Raw genomic sequence first — 23133 nt, forward strand, 5'->3', positions numbered from 1 at the left:
TTTCCCAGTAAGAGTCCTTAGGAATTAGTTCACATTTGCATTAATTTCTTGGGTCATCATCACCAAAAGTGGCCCAGAATGGGTCTTATTTCACTACCGAGTGTTCTTGAGTAGGATTTTGATTGCTCTGTAATGAGTACTAGCTACAGAAGCAAAGAGCAAATGTCTAGACCAAAAGGTTCCTAGTTCCACATGGCAGGCTCAGAGTGTTCTGCTTTGGAAAAGCCATCTTGTCGATCTTGTCCCCATGGCATTCAGGGCCTCTCACGTCGCCTTGTCTGTTGTACGTGCGCCCTGTGGATTTGGTGGATGAAGGAATGGAAAACCCACCTGGGTTCTACAGTTCGAGGATGCCTTGTAGAAGAGAGAACACATGAGTTGGGGAGAAAAAGGTGGCTAGAGTAAGAGTGAAGGCATTTTAGGTAGGAGGAGAAAAGGTCACGTGATGGGCAGAGCCAAAGCTTGGAATCAGGTCTAAATGTGAAGTGTCTGTGGCTGAGCGCGTGGCATTGGCGAGAAGACGCGATTCATGGGGGGATGGTGACAACAGCCGACATGATTATATGACAAGCGAGGTAGTAGTTCAGTGAGTGCTCATCCTCTCCTGCACTCCCTGCTGCGCCAGGTACAGAGCAGACAGTGGAGAGCAAGGTAGATGGGCTCCTACGTGGACTGAAAAATGCAAACAGGCAGCGGTGGGAGTATGACAGGTGTGAGACAATGGAAGGATGTCTAAATTATGACCCAAAAGACGATCAGGAGGGAAGAAGGGTGGTGGAGTGGGATGGGGCTGCATGGGCAGACCCCAGGGCCAGATTCGGAAGGGCCTTCTCAGGCCTGTTAGAGTCTGAGCTTTGCCCAGAGGGATGTGAGGAGCCCTCGGAGGTTTTCAACAGAAGAGAGGCCAAATGTGTTTTGGAAGCCTCCCTCTGGCTGCAGTAGAGAGAAGAGCTGAAAGACAGATGACTGGTGATGGTGGCTTTAATTAGGGAGGTAGCGATGGGAAAGGACTAGTTTAGAGAGCTTACTGAAAAAGACTGTGGTGGTTTAAAACATGTCCAGGAGTTTCCTGGTGGCTCAGCAGGTTAAGGACCTGGTGCTGTCACTCCTGTTGCTTGGGTCCCTGCTGTGGCACAGGTGAGATCCCTGGCCCTGGAACTTATGCAGGTGGTGGGTGCAGCCTAAATGAATGAATCATGAATGAATGAATGAATGAATGGTAGAAACATGCCCATAAATTCTGACATTCCCATCACTGACTGTGGGACGTATGCTTCCTCCGTAGCTTGAGTGGAAGTGATGCTGTGACTTCCGAGACTGGGTCGTAAAAGGTGACAGAGTTTCTGCCTGTCCCCTGAGGACACTCACTCCCTGGTAGCAGGCACTGTGCCCTCAGGGAGCCACGTGTGGATGCTCAGCCCCAGCCCCAGCTGAGGTCCTAGCATCAATTGCCAGAAACATTAAGTGAAAAAGCGTTCAAGGTGACTGCCTGGCTGAGCCCAGTCAATTCGAATAAAATGATTGGTCTTGTTTTAAGCCACTAAATTCTGGAGTGTTTCTGACACAGCAGTAGATAACTAGTCCGCCAGCCCATATCACCTAATTAAGGAGATATCTTTTCGTCTCTTTCTCATACTGTGCTGTACTCACCATGATTTTCGGCTTCTGTAGCAAGAGATATTTACAGTAAGTGAAAAACAACCTACAAAGGCTCATAACAGACTTGGGGAATAAGAGGTTCTGTCCATCAGACATTCTCATTAATGGAATTAAGCACACACTTGAGGCAAGTTACTGAAGAGTATGCAGGTGCTTTAGGCAAATTATCAATTGCAAAGAAACCCTATTTTTTCAAAGAAACTACCAAGTTTTGAAGAATAGGATGGTTGCCGTATCTGAGATACTTTCTTTGATTTTTTTTTCCCAGCCTTCAGAATTGTCTGTTATTTTAGGGTAAACATTATGCACATTTGTTACCTCTGTACTAAGCTGCCCCTCAGTGAGACTTGTGGGAACAGGTTGAAGGCCCATTTTGCAGTCAGCAAAGAACCACAGCCGCCAGCTGCTCAGAACAGCGGGGCTTGGGAAGGTCATGGCTGCTATTTATTGCACACAAAATTCTTTTTTTTTTTTGGCTAATGAATAGTCGTTAGCTAACAACCAAGGCCACGTTCACCCAGGGCATAATAGCCATTTGAATGCCCTCTGTGAATGCTGGGGAAGATAAAAGATAAGTTGGGGGACAGGAAGCATGCCCTATTATTCCCTAAGACTTTGAAGGTAGAGACATTGAAATGCTTTTTTTTTTTTCTTTTGCAAAACACCAGACAAGATGCGATTAAGCTTCTATGAAGGCAGAGAATTTTCTTGGAATGACGCTTATGCTTCACAGAGCAGAGGCTAAAGAAATTCTTCTGCTATTCCTGAACAGGAGGAAGAACTCATTTGTTTATGTAATTCTTCAACTAGGTGCAAACACTCTGAATGCTACCGACAGTGCTAATAGCTAATGTCTATACAGCACTTACTTCAAGCCAGGCAGCTTCACGTGTACCTCACTGCATCTGCACAGCAACTCCATGAAGCGGTATTCCTATTACCCCATTTAACAAATGAGATGGGGGGGAGCCCATGGCCACGCAGGGTTGTGGGAGCCCTCGGTGCCCCATCTCTGAAGAGATTCTGCTCTTTCTCCTCTGAGGAGCCCCAGGGAGGCGCAGTGGGAGGGTGTGAGACTAGGAATGTGGAGGTTAACCTCAGCCAGGCCTCAAACTGGTCAGGCCACATTGGGCAAAAGTCATTTCCTCGACCTGAGTAGGAGACTTTGAAGATTCCTTCTGCTCTAGAATTCCTGGTTCTAGGAACAGTTCTCGTCTCAGTGTAAATATAAAGTTAGAGCCGGCCTTGGGTTTTGAGGCGTGCTGAATAAGGGGTCTGTAGCACCCCAGAAAGCCGGCTGGGAGGCTTTCCCATCACGGGGGCCCTCAGAAACAAAGGGGTGGCGGCACAGGGGCCAGCTTTCAGACTGTCAAGAGACAGATCAGTCTGAGGAAGCTCCGACCTGCTGTCCTGACACATTTATTTTTACCAAAAAATAAAACATACCAAGAGAGAAAAGAGAAAATGATTAACAAATGAAATGAACTATTGGATCAAATATTTATGACCCGCATGGAAAACTGAGCCATACTGACAGCATTACTGGCATTTATTTTGAAAAGCACATGGCATGCCCATGACCCAAGTGGTATCCATTTAAATTTTCAGCTTATTTATTAGCTCTGAGAATTAAACCCTGGTTTTGTTTGTTCTGCGGCGAAAACAAAAAGTTTTTTCTCAGGAACCTTTTAATTTCTGTTATTTTTGAGAAAACCTGACCCTGTTGAACCTTGAGTGAAAATTTCAAATTAATACACAGATTCACATGAGCAATGTTTATTTTACAGATGGAAACATGAGGGCCATAATTTAGTGTCACAGATAAGTGAGGACAGAAGCAGTGAGAAAATCCTGGGCTACTTCCCAGCACAGAATAGGGTTTCCGACCTCCTGAATTCAGCAAGGGTATAATCTGGAAGTAACTATTCCCCTGGACGTTGGCTGGAGCTGGCGACTTCCGGTGAAATTCCTTCCTGCCAGCGAGCGCTTCCTGGGTTCTGCTCTGGTACAGAAGCTGGGCTGAACACGGTGACTGTGACCGTGTCCCTCCGAGGACCCGCGGCAGTCTGCACAGGGAAGCCTCCTTTCCGCGGGGGGCCAAGCTTTCTGCTGTGCTTGCTTCACAACGGCACACCTTGAACTTCTCAAGTCAGCCTGCCAGCAGTCAGTGAATGTGGAGATTGAAGGAGGAGACCAGGGGTTAGGAGAGGATGCACCGGAGTGGGATGCCTGACTTCTTAGGAAGCCAGTAACTCACTAGAGGCAGGCCCCTCCAACTCAGGCCCACGGCTGGTTTGAAGCCAGGGTTATTCGGCCCACAGGGACTGGCTGAGTGGCTGGAAGGTCCGACGGCTGACTGTCCTCTTGTTGAGCAGCCCCATGTGGGATTTCACGTCCCTGGGCGTGTGGCAGAGCAGAGCATCCAAACTGTAAGTCGTGACCTGGCCATTTATGTGCAGTTTCCCATAGAGCTCGTCAAATTTGGCCAGAAGAGCAGGCACGTGCTTCACCTTTTCCCTCACTTTGACCAGCTGGAAAATCACAAGAGCACGTCATTATATTTCTGCAAGACTCCTTCCTTGTTCTTTTCATCCTCCAAGAAGCAGAGACAGACATGCTTAAAAGGAGTTCTCTTGTGGCTCAGCAGGTTAAGGATCCAGCATGGTCACTGCTGTGGCACTGGTCACTGCTATGGCACAGGTTTGATCCCTGGCCTGGGAGCTTCCACATGCCCCCGGCATGGCCAAAAAATAAAAACAGACAAATGCATGTAGAGTGCATACCTAAAATGGTGAAAAGAGGGTACTGGGGCACAGAGGTATGGCGGGCTATAAGGGAGTCCACAAGCTACATACAACATTCAGGATTAGTTCTTGAAAAAATCATACCTAGTATTTTATTTGATTTTTTTGTCTTTTTCTAGGGCCACAACCACGGCACATGGAGGTTCCCAGGCTAGGGGTTGAACTGGAGCTGAAGCCACCAGCCTACGCCAGAACCACAGCAACACCAGGTCCGAGCCACGTCTACAACCTACACCACAGCTCATGGCAACGCCGGATCCTTGACCCACTGAGTGAGGCCAGGGATCGAACCCGCAACCTCATGGTTCCTAGTCAGACTCGTTAACCACTGAGCCACAACGGGACTCCCATACCTAGTATTTTATAAAAAAGGGGGTTCAAGTGGCACATACTGTGTGGCAAAACATACAGGGGGGAAAGGAGGTCAGAGAGCAGTAGAATCAATTGTGTCCAGGTTTTTTTTGTTTTGTTTTTTGCTTTTTAGGGCCGCACCTGTGGCACATGGGAGTTCCCAGGCTGGGGGTCGAATCGGAGCTGTAGCCGCCAGCCTACGCCACAGCCACAGCCACTTGGGATCCAAGCTGTGTTTGTGACCTACACCACTGCTCACGGCAACACTGAATCCTTAATCCACTGAGTGGGGCCAGGGATTACACCCAAATCCTCGTGGATCCTAGTTGGTTTCCTTACCGCTGAGCACAACGGGAACTCCAGTTGTGTCCAGTTTAGTGGTCAGAGCAGGAGGCAGAGCCAGATGATGTAGGGCTTTTTTGGAATTTATTTCATTTTGGAATTTATGCTAAAAGCCATCAGATGGTCCACACTGAGACATGATCTGATTTAGATTTAAAAAGCCAGGTAGGGAAGTGGAGGACTCCAGAATGTAGAGACTAACCAGAGGCCTGTATCCTAGGCCAGATGAGAACACGTGATGGTTTAGATGGGGAATGTATAGAAGAGATAGGGAAGTAGAGGGAAAGAAAGTGTATTTTTGGAGATTAAACTGAAAGGACTTTTTGCTAAGGGAACAGGAAGAATCAAAGACATCTGCCCAGTTGGGGCTTTAGCAGCCTGGAGATGGGGAGTGTCACTCCCTGAGATGGGAGGGGGAGGAGCAGACTTGGGAGGGAAAATCACAAGTGCTGTTTCGGACAAGGCAGGTGACTATGACACACCGACGTGGATATTTCCAGAGGCTGTTGGATACACGAGTAGGAGGCATGGAGGCCAGGTCAAGACCAGGAGTATAAATATCAGCATCACAAGTATATGAATGGTATTTTATGCTACAAAAAGGGGTCAGCTCAAAATCAGAATGCAACAGCACTTTTTGAACAAAACCAACATTTTACGTAGTTCAGACCTTATTAAGGAGACAACCTGACAGCATTTCTTGATGACACTGAGGTGATCTAGGTCTCTGGTGAATCTCTGTGAATCCTAATTTACCACACTCCTGTCTGCTCTCTACACACTTTCAAACAAGGGCTCCCCACTGAACCTTCGCATAAAGTTTAAACACTTGTCATGTTCTTACAGAGGAAAGCCTGTTTAGGCCTCAAGTTCAAGGTGGGGTGACTCCATGTGCAGCAGTGCACGGCTTCCAGTAGAAGCAAAGCAGGGGAGCCGAGCTGCAGGTGACCCTGCCCTCACGGCAAATACTACCCATCTCTTAACTCACTGCAGAAATACTACGTGGTATTGGTCCATTCTGCAATTTAAGCAGAGAAGAGGCGGTACCACATTGTAAACTGAAGTTTTACAGGAGAAGTCAATAAGGAAGCAGCTCCTGTTTGAATGCTTTCCCCGGGGGGGCTGCAGAAAGTCGCCAGTTCTTTCCAACATTCCTCTGGGGGGCGGAAACGGCACCATCTCTCCACGCATAGGATATTTTTAATAACTGGTGGCATAAACACCAAACAGAGCATTTGTAAAATACAGGGCTTTACAATATTAGACTCCATGTGCAATCTCGCTGACATATTGAGCACTAGATCAAGAGCTGCTGGAGTTTTATGGATCAATTCATGTCTCAACAAGCAGTTCCCCGAGTGGCCTCACAACAACCAGAGGACACAGGGAACTGGAGGTTGAGCTTTCTGAGTAAATGAGCCTTGTAGGCTTTAGGGGAAACAAAACAACCAGTACTTTTCAGCGTGAAGTTTGTTTGGATGGTTCAGTCACACGACTAGAACAACATATGCATGAGCCAGGTCTAAGGAACACGAACACACACACACACACACACACACACACACACACACACACACTCCAGCGCTCTAACCCCGCTTTACCTTCTAGTTCCCTACCTCTCTAAACATCCTCCGGAAAGGTGTGGGTGAGGCACAACCTACACAGCGCTAAGACATCAAATACAAAGAAGCTTTAGACTTAATCCTATCCAATTAAGTTTGCTGACAGGCTCCCTTTGCCAGCCTTCTAAATTTCAAATAACTTACAATTCCTCTTTGTGTGCTTAAGCCATCAATGTGACACATTGGTTCCTTTGTTTCATTTTGCTTTCAATGTTTAGAAATTGCTTCTTTTCAATTTTAACTTATTTTATAATTTTGCAAAGCACTTATATGGTTCCATCAGTTGGTCTACTCAGGAGCCAAAATGAGAGTTCTAATTAGAGCAGCTTTAGTGTGGCTTCATATCCAGCAGGTCTGGCACCTTTTCCTACTCTTCTTTCCCAGGGTTTTCCCAGCTACTCTTGCTAGTTTGCTCTACTAAGCTTTAACTATAGGAAAAAACCTAACGGTGTTTTTATTGTGATATTACATTCTCACATTAACTTTGGAAGAACTAATTTTATGCGGTTGAGGCTTCCTATCTAAATACCTGGTCTGTCTTTTCACTTGTTTAAGGCGGGGAGCTCTTTTTAAAGATGAGATGCGCCTGTCTACTATGTGCCCACGGGAGTGATCCACAGGCACAATGCGGATGCTCCAAAGGGGTGGGGGGGGGGGCCCAGGCGCAGCTGGGGAGCCGAGCTGGCTCTAGAGAGCTGTCTGTCTGTAGTCACCTGGGCTTCAGGAGGGAAGGCAGGGTGGGGGGACAAGGAGGCAGCTCTGCTCTGATTGCTTCTATTTCCTTCTGAGACATGAGGCAAGGTTGACCCCTGAAGCATGAGGAGTGGGGAGAAGGAAGTGGATGCTTGAGGAGAAAGGGAAAAAAGAGAGCCGACCCCCCGTGCAAACAGTGTGGGGAAAGAACTATGTAAAGGGAGAAAGCTTTCCTCGAATTGCAGAGGCTCTATTACGTTAGAAGGGAGAACGGACTTTGCGCCCACACACAGAGCTCTGACAAGAAAACAGCGAGGCAGCCAGATCTGTGCCTGTGTTTAATGAGGTGGCCTTAGGGGACTAAGGTACTGAGTGGCCGGTTCAGAGACTGCCCCTGCTCCGTCCTGTCATCTCTGTCCCATACTCACCACTTCTTCTGAGAATACATGTTTTTTCACAAATCTTGATAAATTTCCCTCTGTGGCATCCTTCAGGATCTCTATGAGGGCTTTCAGCATATTGCACTGGACATGGATCATAATCTGAATAAAAAGAAGAAACAAGCAAATACAAGACGGAGCCAGTCATCAGCACTGAGCAACGAACCCTGTGAGACGAGCCCACGTTGACAGGCACCACCCCCCCTCCACCCACTTTCAGGCCAACTCCTCCATTTGCTTGCACAGGTTCAAAAGTGCTTCGAAATGAATGCCCACAAGCCAAAATTTGTTTTCATAAGCTAATCAAAACACCAAAACCTCACAACTTGCTAAAGGGCAGAAATGGGGGAATTCTAGAGTCTGGCATAGCGGGGGCCAGAATCCCAGCACTGGCAGTCACCAGCGGAGTGACTCTGGCCAGGTATTTAATCTCTTCCAATTCCTGTATTTGTAACATGAGGAAAATACAGCTCACATTTGGGGTTACTGTCAACATGCAGGAGGTACTCAATAATCCTTACTGCTAGTTTTTCCTATTTCTTCTAGATTCAGAGGCTGAGACACTCAGTCTCCTAAAGACTGGCTCTGGGGCAAATGACACCTTTATCTTTTTAATTTAACTTTGGGGTTCGGAAACAGCAGGGATAGAGGTTGTTGCAAGTGTAGAGTGGAAGCTGGTTAATGTCTTAATGAGGAATTCCTATTTACATGGTAGCTAGTAAGGAACTTTCAAAAGGGGGCCCTAGACGTGGCCTCCGCGTGACACTGCTCACCGCCTGCCGTCAGGTACAATTAACAGAAGGGCAAAAACACATTCTCCTGCAGCCCTCCCCATTGCCAGCGCCCGCTGAAAAATACAGAACAGTTTAAAGAAAATGAGAATACCTCAGAATTCACCGACTGATGTTAACCATTGTTTAAAATCTTACATATTATCTTCCAAATAATTTTAGGGAAAAAAATAAAACCTACTTTTTTTTTTTTTTTTTAATCCTCATGACCACCCCATGAGGTAGGTATTATTATTATTATGCCCATTTTGCTGATGTCTGAGTGAAGCACTGAGAGGCTAGGTCCCTTGTCAGGTCACATGGCCGGCACCTGCAGGGCCATGTTCTCTCTGGGGCTCGACTGCTGCTTCCAGAGAGACAAGGGGGTCACGGTGAACTGTGGGGACACCATGAACACCTGGATGTGTCCCTGACCCTGGGCCAGCCCCCTCCCGATAACTTGACAAGTCAGCAGGGAGGGCAGGCAGGAAGAAGGTGGGTGGGTTGGTCTTAGGTCCTGTGTGTGTCACGGTTTACCCACTGCTTCCTACATGTCCTCATCTCAGCCTCACCCCAACTGCCTGAGAAAATGGAGACCCAGTAAGGAGGTGACGGGCTGGAGCCACTGCAGCTGCTCAGAGCTGGATCCCGTCGGGGGTCCTGGGGATGTTTCTCTCGCATCTCAGCCTTGGCAAGCTCAGGGGACGCTGCTGGCCCTGCTGGTGCAGCAAAGACAGACTCTGTTTGTAGCTGCCCTGGGTGTATCTGGCACCAACCCCTGATAAGCATCAACTATTCGGAAAGCCTTTCTGAGCCAGTATGAAGGTCAAGTTCCCCAGGTCCTGATGCTACAGGACAGGAGCAGGGGAGCTGGGAATGAGTCTCCATGCTTCATGTTAGGAGCTCACGCTCACCGGCAGCGCTTGCCAGCGGGAGCTGCCCTTTCTGTGACTACGGTGTCTGAACTCATTTCCTATCTCAAAACCTAATTTTTAATAACAAATGCATAGCAATCCAGCATGTAAATAATGCAGCAAATAAAGCAATTACATGTTTTATTATATCAATAAATGTGCATACTTTTTAAAAATTGTTACTTTCTGGAGTTCCCGTCGTGGCACAGTGGTTCACGAATCCGACTAGGAACCATGAGGTTGTGGGTTTGATCCCTGGCCTTGCTCAGTGGGTTAAGGTTCTGGCGTTGCTGTGAGCTGTGGTGCAGGTCACAGACATGACTCGGATCCCGCGTTGCTGTGGCTGTGGCATAGGCCGGCAGCTACAGCTCCGATTGGACCCCTAGCCTGGGAACCTCCATATGCCGCGGGAGGGGCCCTAGAAATAGTGAAAAAAAAAAATTGTTACTTTCTTAGATTTGATTCCCAGAAGTGAAATTACAAAGTCAAAGGGTATAAACATTTTTTAAGGCTCTTGATCTTTAGGAAGGATGATTTTTTTTTTTTCTTTTCTGGAAGAGATATTCCTTTTTCATACCAAACCAGCTAAGTTCTCTTAATAGTCCTTGTTATAGTATTGCATGTTTGTTGAGCAGATGATCAGAATGAGAGGTGGTCTTTGGTCCTAAAGAACAGAATGAAATGATCCTAAATGGGCCCAACTCCAAAGGACCTGATTAAGTGCAGTGTTCCGGAGCACAGGCAAAACTGCGAGCACAGCCCTCGTCGGGAGAGAACACTCTGTGGGTCGCTCACCGTCAGGCAGGAGCACTGACTGTCTCTAGTCCAGACTATACTGTCAAGGGTGTCTGCACAACAGCAGCCTGGGAAGACAGACAGCGCACTGCTCATTTTAAGAGATTTGGGTTTCCCAAGTTCCACGTTCTTCTCTTAAAATAACCCCCCTGTGTGGACAGCAAAAACTATCATGTTGCTCTGTGGGAACTGAGCGCAAGCAACAGATGCGTAAATGCAAAGCCTCTGGCTACCGCTGTTGCTGTGACACCTCTCAGTGTCTTGTTTTCCAGCAGCATCAGGAAACTGGCAGCTTAACTCACTAGCTTGGAAGTGGGGCAAAAGCTCCAACTCTGAATCGTTCTTAACAGTCTTATTAATGAAAACTAACCTGTGTGGCTGACAGCGGTCTGTCCTGTCCAGGGCAAGGACAAGCCGACCTCATTGATGCCATATCTGCAGTGCCTGGCACCGCACAGAGACTCAACAGTAATCAATGAGAGAGAGAAAGGGAGCAGAGAGCTCTAAGCAGTCTACAAGGCTAAGCCTCCAGAGCCCCATGCTAGGAACTATAATGATGTGCTCAACTTATCTCCTTAAGTTTCCCCAGTTTCCCTCCTGCCGCTGGCAACTCTCTCTGATTCGGTAGGGATTTTAGAGTAAGGTTCAGTACTTCGAACAATCCCGATGAAGGGCAACACAGAGGAGGCAGATACTGATGATAGGCAAAGAGAAAACTGAAAGCTGGGAGCTTGTCTCATACCGAAGTCTCAGGGTACAATTAGAAAAGCTAAATCAGGGTGTGGCACACTGCTGTGCTCTTACAGAGCACAAACAAAAGCCTAGGAAAATTGAATTAGCAAGAAGCAGGGGGAATTCTGGTTAAGAAAAACTACTCAGGAGTCCCCGTCATGGCTCAGTGATTAATAAATCCGACTAGAAACCATGAGGTTGCGAGTTCGATCCATGGCCTCGCTCAGTGGGTTAAGGATCTTGTTGCCGTGAGCTGTGGTGTAGGTCACAGACGAGGCTCAGATCCTGCGTTGCTGTGGCTGTGGCATAGGCCAGCAGCTGCAGCTCCAAATTGACCCTAGCCTGGGACCCTCCATATGCCACGGATGCGGCCCTAAAAAAAAAAAAGAAAAAAGAAAAACTACTCAAAGAACACATACTTCCCACCCTGAGACCTCAAGAAATGTTAAGTCACTGGACACCTTTGACCAAAAAAGGGAACAGAAGCCCTGAACATGCAGAAATTTGCATTTCTTTTTTTTTTTAAATTTGCTATATTTGAAGCAGAATATCATAGTGTGACCAATATCCCCTTCTTCTTTTTTTTGATAACAGAGCTCCCTAACTTTAACTGACACTGTAATGTATGGAACTCAAGAACAGTTAGATGCAGCCATGGGATCAAGCTCTGGCCAATAACACGTGAGTACAAGTTGGTGAGTTCGACATTTGGGAAGACAGTCCTCAAAGGGACCAATTTCTTGGTCCTCCCCCCTTCTCCTCCTCCTTGCTGGAACGGAAATGTAATGGAAGGAAGGCACGTGCTTAGGATGGTGGTGTGGAAATACAGAAAGAGGCTGGGTCTCAACGACATCGTGGAATGTCATACCAGACCTAGAACTGACCACCTCTGGTTTTCTCCATGGAAAAAGAAAGCCTCTAATTTGTAAAGAGTCTTGTTCTTTTTAAAGAGTCCATCCAAATGCAGTTCTTAACTTACACACATAGGTGAGATGTTGCCACAAAGGGATTTATGAGAAATATGAAGTCCTGTCTCCTTTCCTACCTGTGCAGCCTAGGAGACTTCTCAGCTTGAGCTAGAACTTTAGCATGCCCCTTAGTGAGTAGGAGAAACAAACATTAAAACATTTACCTGTGTTACTTGGCGAACAGACTTGGGGTTTCCAACGAGGAGGGGGAGGGAGTGGGATGGACTGGGAATCTGGGGTTAATAGATGCAAACGATTGCCTTTGGAATGGATAAACCATGAGATGCTGCCGTAGAGCACTGGGAACTATATCTAGTCACTTGTGATGGAGCATGATGGAGGATAATGTGAGAAAAAGAATGTATATATGTATGTGTGACTGGGTCACTTTGCTGTGCAGTAGAAAATTGACAGGACACTGTAAACCAACTATAATGGAAAAAATAAAAAAATCATAAAAAAAATTAACCTGTGTTAAATAAGGATAAAAGCAGTGAAACTAACCACTTGTCAGTTCCCCTGCAAGGTAAAAAAGTTCCAAAATGGGTTTAGATTTCTAGAGAAACAATTAGAATTCAAATAAGATCAGTGGAGAGCTACCATGTGTTGGTCTCTGCGTCTTTCAGGCATATTTGGATGTAGAAATGGGTCCTTTGATATTGAGCAGCAGTGCTAAAGAGGGGGTACCGTTCTTTTGCAATAGAGGAGTTTAAATTCAGACCGGAAGGGCAGAGTCAACACGCTCTGCGCCTCCAGGAGAGCCTGTGCTCAGTCAGTTCAGTGTGGAGCAGCATTAGCTGAGCAAAAGGGAACCAGGCCCTCGGGGTCATATAGACAACAGGAACAATTCTGATGAAAAGAGAATTAAGTGGGGGAGGGATTAGGTAAATTCAAATTCCAGCTGGCAGCAGGAAAAGATTTTAGTATAAGGCATACATTTTTAAAGTAGATTAGGAAAAAAAAAAAAAAGCTTTTTTCCTGTTTCTGCTAACACTGACCAGACAGACTCTACTCAGCTTGCTCGTCTTGTTTCCATATCTGAAAAATTAACAAATTGTCCTTTGGGATTACAAGCAGATGACGCAGCTAGGGCCCATTAAATTATTTAAAAAAAACAAAAAACCTGTTCTAATAAGAGACCCAGCATCTGAAAGATTATTAAACCTGAGAATGGCAACCATCTCTTTTTCACCATCCCAGAGGAAGATAAAACAGACTTATACTGAAATACTGGAAATTTGGAAGAATTGTGCGAGAATTTTTAAGCAGTAAAACTCTCTTTAAGTTTGTGGACAGTGACAATTCTGTGACCCAATTCAAGGAGGGGAAGGATGATTCATATTCAGATCAATTCCAGGATCCTTACATGGCCCTGTGGGAAACATGCCCATCCCGCCAGGTTCAAGGGCTTCCCCCCACCGCCACCCCCACGGCTCCCTGAAGGAGCCTTCTGAAAAGTAAACATGAGGTCAAATATAAGGTATTCTTATCTCAGACTTCTCACTAGAACTTATTCTCCAAAGTTTACCCTAAAGGCTTATCTTATCCTTCTCCTGAAAGTCATCTGAGCACCAGTCTTGGGGGGACATGTGTGGGTCATCCCTGTGGGCAGAACTGAAAACCATGGGAGCATGGAGTTAAGCCCATTTCCCATCCATGACCCTGGGACTAGTTACAAATAAATCATCCATTTTATTTAACATATTCCAAACAGACTGGTATTAGCAAGCATCACTGAACACTGATTACATGCCAGGCACTCACTGTGCTGTACTAACTACTTTGTATGCATCGTTCTTTCAGTTCTAATAATGAAAAAGGATGGTACCATCACTGTTACTATTGCTACTTCAGATAAAACTTTGCATAAGGACTCAGAGCTAGGAAGAGAACTAGCAAACTAACGAGCAAACCCTCAGCAAAACTAATCCCCTACAATGAATGCCCTTTCACCTCCACCCCTCCAACCCCATCATCCTGCCCGCCTTCAGAACCCCGCTCAAGTTTTCTCCTCCCCAGGTCTCCTCTGTGTGTTCCTGCTGGCTGGCCCTTGGCTCCCCAACCTGGAGCACCGCACTGGCTATGACCCGTTATCCCAGCTCATGTCATGCTGGCATTTACACAGTTCTCTTCTTTTGACTGTCTTCCTCGTCTTGACCCCGAGACTGCAAGTTCTTGGAAGTTAGGGGCTTTCTTTTCAACTCCCCAGAGCACAGATGTACTCAGCATACAGGCAGGGCCTCAACGGGCCAGGCTGAGTGGGGGCTGTGATGTCTTTAATGACAGGAGAGTCTCTTAGTCTTTTCATTGCCCCAGGAAGGCACAGATGACTCACTGGGCCACGGCAGGCTGGCAACAAAGAATGCAAGTAGCATTTATTGAGCACTTACCACATTAGACACAACTTTATGCAGGGTAGGTCGGCTGACTCTGTGAGTTAGGCCCCATGGACAGGAAGTAAGCAGCAGGCTTTTCTTAGAGGAGACTGCAGCATCCATCTCCCTTCTCTCTAGAGCGCAGCCTCCTGCAGTCATGTGCAATACCTGCAGCATTTAGCTACCTCCTACATCTGAGCGTAGCTAGATTCCCCACTTAAACTCCCAGGAGCACAGGCTGGCGCCCCTCACGGGGGCTCTACTGTAACTTTCACGCAGGGATCAGCACATGAACGGAATGAATGAAGGCCCTGGGAGATCCAAAGTCATTCTTTGTACACAGACAGAAAAACCCCTAGACATCATTTTATTAAATTTTAAGCCTTACTTTAAACCATAAAACAGTCACTTACATTTAAATTAGTGCAGATTATGCCTTCCGGCTTCATGATTTGAGAAAAAATGGATAGAGCCTTTGCCGGCTGGTTCTAGAAGGAAGAAAAACAAAGTCATACCCCAAGTCACATGAACATTACGCTGTGGTCGTAAAGGTCGTTTCAAGGTGTCAGGATATTCCTATTCATGGTGCCCCAGGGTTTTGAAGTCCACAAAGAAAAAAAGTTTTTTGGTAATCAAAAATGAACATTCTATGAAATCTTTCCTACAGTGGCATGTTACTGATTGTTTTAACAACCTGCAAGATGGAGGCATGAAGCTGGCATTTCCCTCTCCCAGTAGATGAACTTAAAAAAAAAAAAGACTGAGAAACAGAAATGCAAACCCATCTTTAACATAATTAGAAAATAGCAAAAACCTCAAACCACAGAAGAGGTCTGCACTGCCAAAACCCAGTGGAGATGGAGCATGGCTAAGTTCCAGACGAAGCGCTGGGCATCTCAGAGAGAGCACACAGAGCTGTTCTCCAGCGTGAGGGGCACAGCCTGAAGTACTCGATTCCTGTTTACCATCATGGTAATAGCGTCTAGGACTAGTAATGAGGTCTTTGGATCCTTCTGGTGGCAGAGGTAAAGCTAATCAAGAATTTGCACAGATCTGCTATATTTGCAGGCAACAGTAAGTCACTGAGAGCAGCAGCTGAGAAGAGACTTTGCACTAACAGTCACCTCCATGCCTACCCACTGGCCAGGGAGAAATGGAGTCTGTGCATATTTGCGGACAAAACTCACAGCATTAAGAAAATTCCTGGAGTTCCCATCGTGGCTCAGTGGAAACGAATCTGACTAGCATCCATGAGGACGAAGGTTCGATCCCTGGCCTTGCTCAGTGGGTTAAGGATCTGGCATTGCCTTGAGCTGTGTGGGTCGCAGACGAGGCTCAGATCCCGAGTTGCTGTTGCTATGGCTGTGGTGTAGGCCAGCGGCTACAGCCTTGATTCGACCCCTAGCCTGAGAACTTCCATATGCTGAGGGTAAAATAAAAATAAAAATAAAAAAGACCAAAAAAAGAAAGAAAGAAAGAAAAAATTCCTGCTTGCCTAGAACATAGCAACATGGCTCTGGTCTCTGACACGAATCTTCTGCAAATGGCTGGTCTAAGAGAAACTTATGTTTTTCAATGATGAATAACCAAAAAAGAACCAGCACATGATCTATATAAAGACATTATGAGAAAAAAAGGAGTGTAAAAAAGGATTATAGCAAAACAAATTTAAGAAAATAACTGGCAGATAAACCCCAATAGAAAAATGTTTCCCTGGATATAAAGGAAATGAGTAGGAGGAGGGTAGAGATCTAGTCACTGAGAAGTAAAAAATAAATAAATAAATAAACAAAACCACCAAAATTCAGGCAGGCCTCAGATTTCTCCATGGCAACATTCCATATTAGAAGACAAAAGAGCAATGCCTAAGACAACCTCAAGTAAAGCAAGTATGGCCTCAAAATTTTATATCTGACCACACTGTAGGTCAGGTAAAAAAAACAACGGACAAATGATTTTAAGTACCAAGAACTCAAGGAATACTGTTCCCCTGAAGAATTTACTAAAAGATACACTTCGGAGAGCATTAAATTAAAACTAGTCTCTGAGCATGTTACATAATGAGCAATTCATTTGAAATTTTTAATTACTTGAGAAATTTCTGAGTGCAGCTTCCCTCATTGCTTTTCCACAGAATCCTGGTCAACCCCTTGTAAACAGCAGTGCATGTTAGGCCCTCAACTGTAAATGCAAACATTCTTTGGAGGCAGAGGCACGTGTAGGTTGCCATGGTACCAGAGGCACTGGTCCCTTTATGGGGACTTACTTTTTCTTTCTGATGGAGTGAGAGGAAAAACAAGAAAATAAAAGCAAGAACAAATGAAAGTCAAAGTCTTACCCACTCCCAATTCACTGATGTGCCTTACCTGGTTCAGAGCTAGCGCCACTGCAAAACAGGATGCTCTCCTGGAGAGGACTTCTCCTTTGATTAGGGCTTCTTCTCTTAATGTGGTACAGATTTTAAAAGATTCAGGGCTATTCTGGGAGGAGAGAGAGGGTTGCTCAATAAATAAATGTCACAAACCTTTAAGTTTAATAAGATGGTTACTGGTGCTCACTGTTACAGGTTTCCTTTTGGAAGAATTTCCCAGAGCCTATCTGAAGCTACTTAGAAGATTAATAAGCTCTATACAGAGACGCTCTGCAGATAGTCTGTTATATATTAACAGCTCAAATCTAAATTAACTATTTTTAGTTCATTGTCAATTTTCTGACTTGGGGCAGTTTTACCAGCAAGCATACAGGTCTCTATCCAGGCAGGTTGGTTTCCAAATATAGGTTCCAGAACATTCCAGTGTGAAGAGTCAGCCTGCTACTACCTGAATAAAAAATAAAGCTCAGCAACACCACAGAACTTTTCCTGAGGGAATTTCCAATCTGAAAATATCCACGTTAAACGTTTGAAAATATGAACACTTAATTGAATGTAAATCATGAAAAGTCCCATGAAGGAGTTCCTGTCGTGGTGCAGTGGTTAACGAACCTGACTAGGAACCATGAGGTTGTGGGTTTGATCCCTGGCCTTGCTTAGTGGGTTAAGGATCTGGCGTTGCCATGAGCTGTGGTGTAGGTTGCAGATGCGGCTCGGATCCTGAGTTGCTGTGGCTCTGGCGTAGGCCGGTGGCTACAGCTCCTATTAGACCCATAGCCTGGGAATCTCCATGTGCCTCGGGCACAGCCCTAGAAGAAGACAAAAAAAAAAAAAATCCATGAAAACAGAAACCTTAAAAAAAAAAATCCAAGAACATGAGTGGCACATGGACTAGCAGACAGCAGTAGTAAAACAGAATTCTCTCCTTTTGACTATGTTGGTGGAGGACTGGGTTTATGAGAGCAGCTCTGCGACTGCATCTGTCTGTCATGAGGTGATTCACAAAGATGAGAGAGAACAGTTCCCAAAATTGGCTTGGGATTTCTCACAGCTGACCAGTTTAGTTTTTCAACTCCAGCTTCCACTGAGTGAGACAAGTCATTCCTGGACACGCCATAGGGGAGAAGAGGCCTCTGGCACTTCCTAGGTCGTCGAGTCAAATTCTCTCCACTTCAGTATGTCCTCAGGGAGGCATCTCTGAGGAGGTCAGGAAACTGGGTATCACTGCTGAAGAACTGACGCTCAGGGGCTGTTTGTCTTTGCTGGCCTTCTGTTTCACAGAATCATCAAGTGGCATGACCGGAAAAGACCATCTCATAATCCGGCAGTCAGCAAACTCTGACCCTGCTGCCAAATCCAGCCTATAGCTAGAAATGGTTCTTACGCTTTTAAAGGTTTATAAAAACAAAGAAGATATGGCAGGGACCATAGGTAGCAGAGACTGTATGTGGCCCCCAAGGCCTAAAATATTTACTCTCTGGACTTTTATAGGAAAAACTTGCTGGCTCCCGAATCCAAATACTTCATTTCACAAATGAGGTAAGTGACCACTCCAAGGCCATTAGTGCTCAAGTTGAGACCAGACTCCACATCACTCAGTTTCCAAGTTGGTTTTTTTTTCCCCTATAACCCAACTACCCGTCTTGTTTTGGAAAGCTGATACTGCTGTACTTTTCAGGGAAATTTTTCCATAGGCCATGTTCTTCTACCTTGCTTGGTGTTCCTTCATTTTAAAAGTGTAAAAAGGTTTTGTTCAGCTCCCAGAGTTAAAACGGCATGGATGTGGACGGTAATGCATGGAACCCTGGTCACCCTGTTTCAGTTACCATTTACTCACTCCATAATTAATAAATACTTCCCATGTGTACGAAGCAGTCTTGATACAGTAATGAGATAGGGATTTATATGTCATGCTCTCTATTCTCAAATAATTTATTTTTTGTTAAAGTACAGTTGATTTATAATTTGCCAATTTCTGCTGTACAGAAAGTGACTCAGTTATACATATATATATATATATATATATATATATATATATATATATATTACACACACACAAACACATTCTTTTTTTTAATATTATCTTTCATCATAGTCTATCCTAGGATATTGGATATAGTTCCCTGGGCTATACAGTAGGACCTCATTGCTCATCCATTCTAAATGCAAACACATCTACTAACCCCAAACTCCCAGTCTATCCCACCCTTCCCCGCTCCCCCTTGGGAACCACAAGTCTACTCTCTATGTCTGTGAGTCTGTTTCTTAAGAGAATTCATTTTAATGTCACATGACATTTATTAACTATCAGTTGTGAACCAGGTACTGTTAGGTGCGGGCACATAAAGATGCCTCGAGGAGTCTATCCTCTCGTGGGGAGAATGAAACGTGCATCTGTTCAGCACATCGGTTAAGTGCCTCATACGTGAATAAAATAGAGCACAATCAAGGGATACTGGAGGAGAGAGACATCCCTTCCCAACACAATGTAGGCGATCACAGAAAAATTCACCGAGGGGAACAAAGTAGTCCTTGGGTTCACCACTGAAGGGTGGCAGGACTTCCACGGGAGAAGGCGACAGAGAACACTGGTCTGGTGAGGTCCAGCATGAGCAAGAGGACTCTAGAGCAAAAGGACTCTAAAGCAGAGTGTGAACCCAGCACACTGCTTCTTGTTCCCATTATCTACAATATGCCAGAGGAGACGGAAGATGATAACACTGCTTTTCCCATGATAAAACTGTCTGACGTGGCTAACTTGGGTTTTCTAAAAATGAACACATTTAAAATGGAAATATCGGCACCAGATGGAAAACAGACTTCAGAGGAACAGAATTTCATTTGTAGAGAAAAAAATAAATCCTCTCTCAGACACTACCCAAAATGCTCTAAAAGTTTAGAGAAGGCAGTCTTACCAATTTGTAGCAAACTGCAAAAGCAAGAACGTAGGTGTCTTTGCTGAACTTCACATCTTGGTTTTTCATCTCAATCATTACTTCCAGTGCACCTGCCAAAAGCCAGGAGTGGGGCAGCAGTGTTAGACGCATTCAGGGGAGTTCAGTGTCCTCTACTGTTGATTCCCACAGTTCAATCTGCTTAGCACAATCTACTGAAAAGTATACTTGAGCACAAAAAAGCTACCTGTCAAAGTCACTTAGCAGTTAACTAAATTTCAAAACAAATTATCAGGTCTTACAGAAGAACTAATATTGAAAAACCAACTATAATTGCAGCATAAGTAAAATCCGGGGTCTTTAAGTCATGACCTGTGATACAATAATGTTTTCACACTTAAAGAATGAGGTCTCCATAATTCAGCCCCTCTTCAGGAATAAAAGGGTCATTTTTACATGGTCCATCATTTGTCCTAATTTCTGTACCAGCAGGGACAGAATTTTTCAGCAAACATAAACTGTGATACTTACTTTTATATTTGCCTTTGATAAACAATGTATCCATCAAAATATTGAATGATGTGCAGTCTGAGAAGAAACCTCGTAAATGCTAATGAAGAAAAGCAGTACAGTTTGGTTAAAAATTAAAATTATTGAGGGAGTGCTTATCCTTATACTGCATCTTCTCTGTCTAGGACTTATTTTTGTGTATACTTAATTCATTTGGCCTCCTGAACTCTAATTAATCTCTTATGCTAAGGATCTATTTTTCTAAAAAATGTAAATGCTGCTTCCTGTCTTGGTGTCTTGCCTTTGGCAGTGGGCACAATGAACAAGAGTCAAGAGGTACGGCAAGAGATGTCTGGGTTTTGGAAATACAGTGAAGAATGTCTTTGTACAGTATGGCTCTGCTGAGCTTAGAAAAAAGAGCCAGGCCGATAATTCCTGGGGAGGGTGGTCCTGGAACCTGAGAGGCAGCTGATTAACGTGAAATGGCAGCTAAAAGTCTGCTTGAGGACAAAGGCAAGAGAGGCTTACACAGCCATGATCCTCTTTTGGCAAATGAATAAGACAGAGTTGATTTTTCACTTTTTTGAAATAACTCACTAAAATAGTGGTTCTCATCTTTTCTTCTCAAGTTTTTCATGCCTTGAACATGGGACACATACTATTCAATTACACTAGTAAAGGTTTTGTTCAAGTTTGTTATCATCTGAGAGTTAACTATGCAGACCTTGTTCTAGGCACTAAGAGTAAAGAAATGATGAACAAGACAAAGACCCTGCCCTAAACTCTAGTAGGGCCTATAATCTGGCAAAGTTTAAATTCTGATAGGGGAGACAAAGAACAAGTGAATAAAACAAGCAGGGGGGAAAAATATACATATGTATACATAATTTCATGTATCAATGAGGGCCATGAAGAGCAATGCAACAGGATAAAGGGTCAGAGAAGACGATGGAAGGTGGTCAGGGAAGGCTCTGTGAGAAGAGGAGACCTCAGTGATGCAGGTGTGTCTTCCAGGCTGAGGCCACGGACTTGGCGTGTCTGAGAAAGAAGGTCCAGAGTGGAAGGACCAAGGGGGACAGCGGCGGGAGATGAACTACCACAAAGAGCCCTCTGGGGCAAGGTCAGGGGGTAGAGGTCAATGCTAAGGGTGATGGGCAGCCACCTGAGCAGCCCTGTGCATAAAAAGCTACGGCTAACCTCAAGTGTGACCCATGTATGTGACTAAATTTTCAAGGAGCTTCATCTAAAAAGTTAAAAGAAACATATGGAGTCAGTTTTACTACTTTGTTACTTAACCCACTAAATGTGAAATACGACTTCAACCTGTAATCGATATAAAACATTATCAATAAGATCCTTTGCACTCTTTCTTTATGCCCAGCATTTGAAATCTGCCATGTATTTTACTCTGCGGCACATGTAAGCCTGAACCAGCCCCAGTCCAAGGGCTCCATGGCCCCATGTGCTCAGGGGCCGCCTTGCTGGGTTCTGGGCAGGGGGCAGGGGTCACACAGGGTGGGGAGGAAGCAGGGTTGGGCGTTAGGCAGTGTGGCTCCAGTCCAGTCATCCTTCTGCTCCAGGAAACTCACCCATTCATAAATGTTTCATGCATGGGTGGGTTAAAAAAAAACAAAAACATCATTTTCTCTCCTCTTGTTCCTTTTTTATGGTTATACTCATGGCTATGATTTATTACAGTGAAACTTTCTCTTAATTACATTAACACTACTTACTGTAAAGTAGTCAAACAATTAAAAAATGTATCAAGTGAAAACTGAGAACTCCTCCAGTTCCCCACTGAAGGTCACCAGTAAGTAGTGTGTCTCCTTCCAAATCTTTAACACGTATGTCCGGGAACGTAAATATGTGTGTGTGTTTCTTCTTTTCGGAAAAAAACAGGCTCAAATGAATCCACACTGTTCTGAAGCCACCTTTTCTCTGCTTATTAATATGTATGGTCATCTTTCTAATACTGAGTGTCCTTAAAAAGGGGCAAGCTGAGCATTAATGGCCCCACTATGGACACAACACTTTATATGAAAAAGAGTAAGAGGCAAAAGGACAACTTCGTTATGGAGGCCCCTAAGCAAAGTGTCTGGTGGCCAACCCCAGCCCCAGACTGAGTAAATGTTTCTGACCATGGAAAAATTTCTGATGTCTCCAAGTTCCAGTCTCCTCATCTGTAAAATGGAAACAACAGTGTCTACCTCACGTGGGCTGTTGCGATAAAACAAATGAAGTGGACCATGTACACTGCCTTAGCCCCGGGCTGAGGACGTGGGACATATTCAATAAATACACAAACGATTCTCTTTGTTTTTAGGAAAAGAAAATCGGTAATTTTGAAAACGGAAGAGCACTTTTACAATATAGCCTTGGAAAAGCACTTTACAATATAGCCTTCAATCAGAAGTAAAAACTGAAAGAAAAAAAAAAGAGAGAGAGAGAGAGCAGCACAGGTGAAGGACAGAACAGGCGGTCTTAAAAGGGCAGCTTGCCTTAAACCATCCTCACTAAAAGCTCCTCAGAAGAGCAGATATCAGTCCCGTGGCCACACATCCAAGGTAGGGAGATACCTTGTAACCTGCACCTCTTCTACTCCTCTGGGTAAAGAGACCTGTACCACCTCCTAGGCACTGACTCCAGGGAAACCTTACAAATGCAGGAGAGCAGCACCTGCTGTGGGGTGTGGGTTAATGATCTGGCTTGTGTCTGTGGAGGCACTGGTTCGAGCCTCAGCCTGGTGCAGTGGGTTAAGGATCCAGCAATGCTGCAGCTGCAGCCAGGATTCAATCCCTGGCCGGGGAACTTCCATATGCTGTGGGGGTGGCTGGAAAAAAAAAAAAAAAAAAAAAGATGCAGGAGCAAGCCCTCAGCCCAGCAGCCTTTCTCT

The 23133-nt window shown here is 45.0% G+C and overlaps 1 protein-coding gene across 2 annotated transcripts in view; it reads right to left on the reverse strand.

The window, feature by feature from the left end:
• Nucleotides 1-3419: 3419 nt before the first annotated feature.
• PTCD2 (pentatricopeptide repeat domain 2) overlaps nucleotides 3420-23133 on the reverse strand; it is a 30586-nt gene continuing 10872 nt past the window's right edge. For both annotated transcript variants that reach the window (XM_047793469.1, XM_047793560.1), the window contains 6 exons: nucleotides 20262-20340; nucleotides 19752-19843; nucleotides 16832-16945; nucleotides 14879-14953; nucleotides 7900-8013; nucleotides 3420-4190 (listed from right to left, as the gene is read on the reverse strand). In XM_047793469.1, the coding sequence (XP_047649425.1) occupies nucleotides 3966-4190; nucleotides 7900-8013; nucleotides 14879-14953; nucleotides 16832-16945; nucleotides 19752-19843; nucleotides 20262-20340 (699 nt within the window). In that variant the 3' untranslated portion in view covers nucleotides 3420-3965. The remainder of the gene's footprint in view (nucleotides 4191-7899; nucleotides 8014-14878; nucleotides 14954-16831; nucleotides 16946-19751; nucleotides 19844-20261; nucleotides 20341-23133) is intronic.

The sequence above is a fragment of the Phacochoerus africanus genome, chromosome 1 (genome assembly GCF_016906955.1).
Source record: "Phacochoerus africanus isolate WHEZ1 chromosome 1, ROS_Pafr_v1, whole genome shotgun sequence".
Lineage (NCBI taxonomy): Eukaryota > Metazoa > Chordata > Mammalia > Artiodactyla > Suidae > Phacochoerus > Phacochoerus africanus.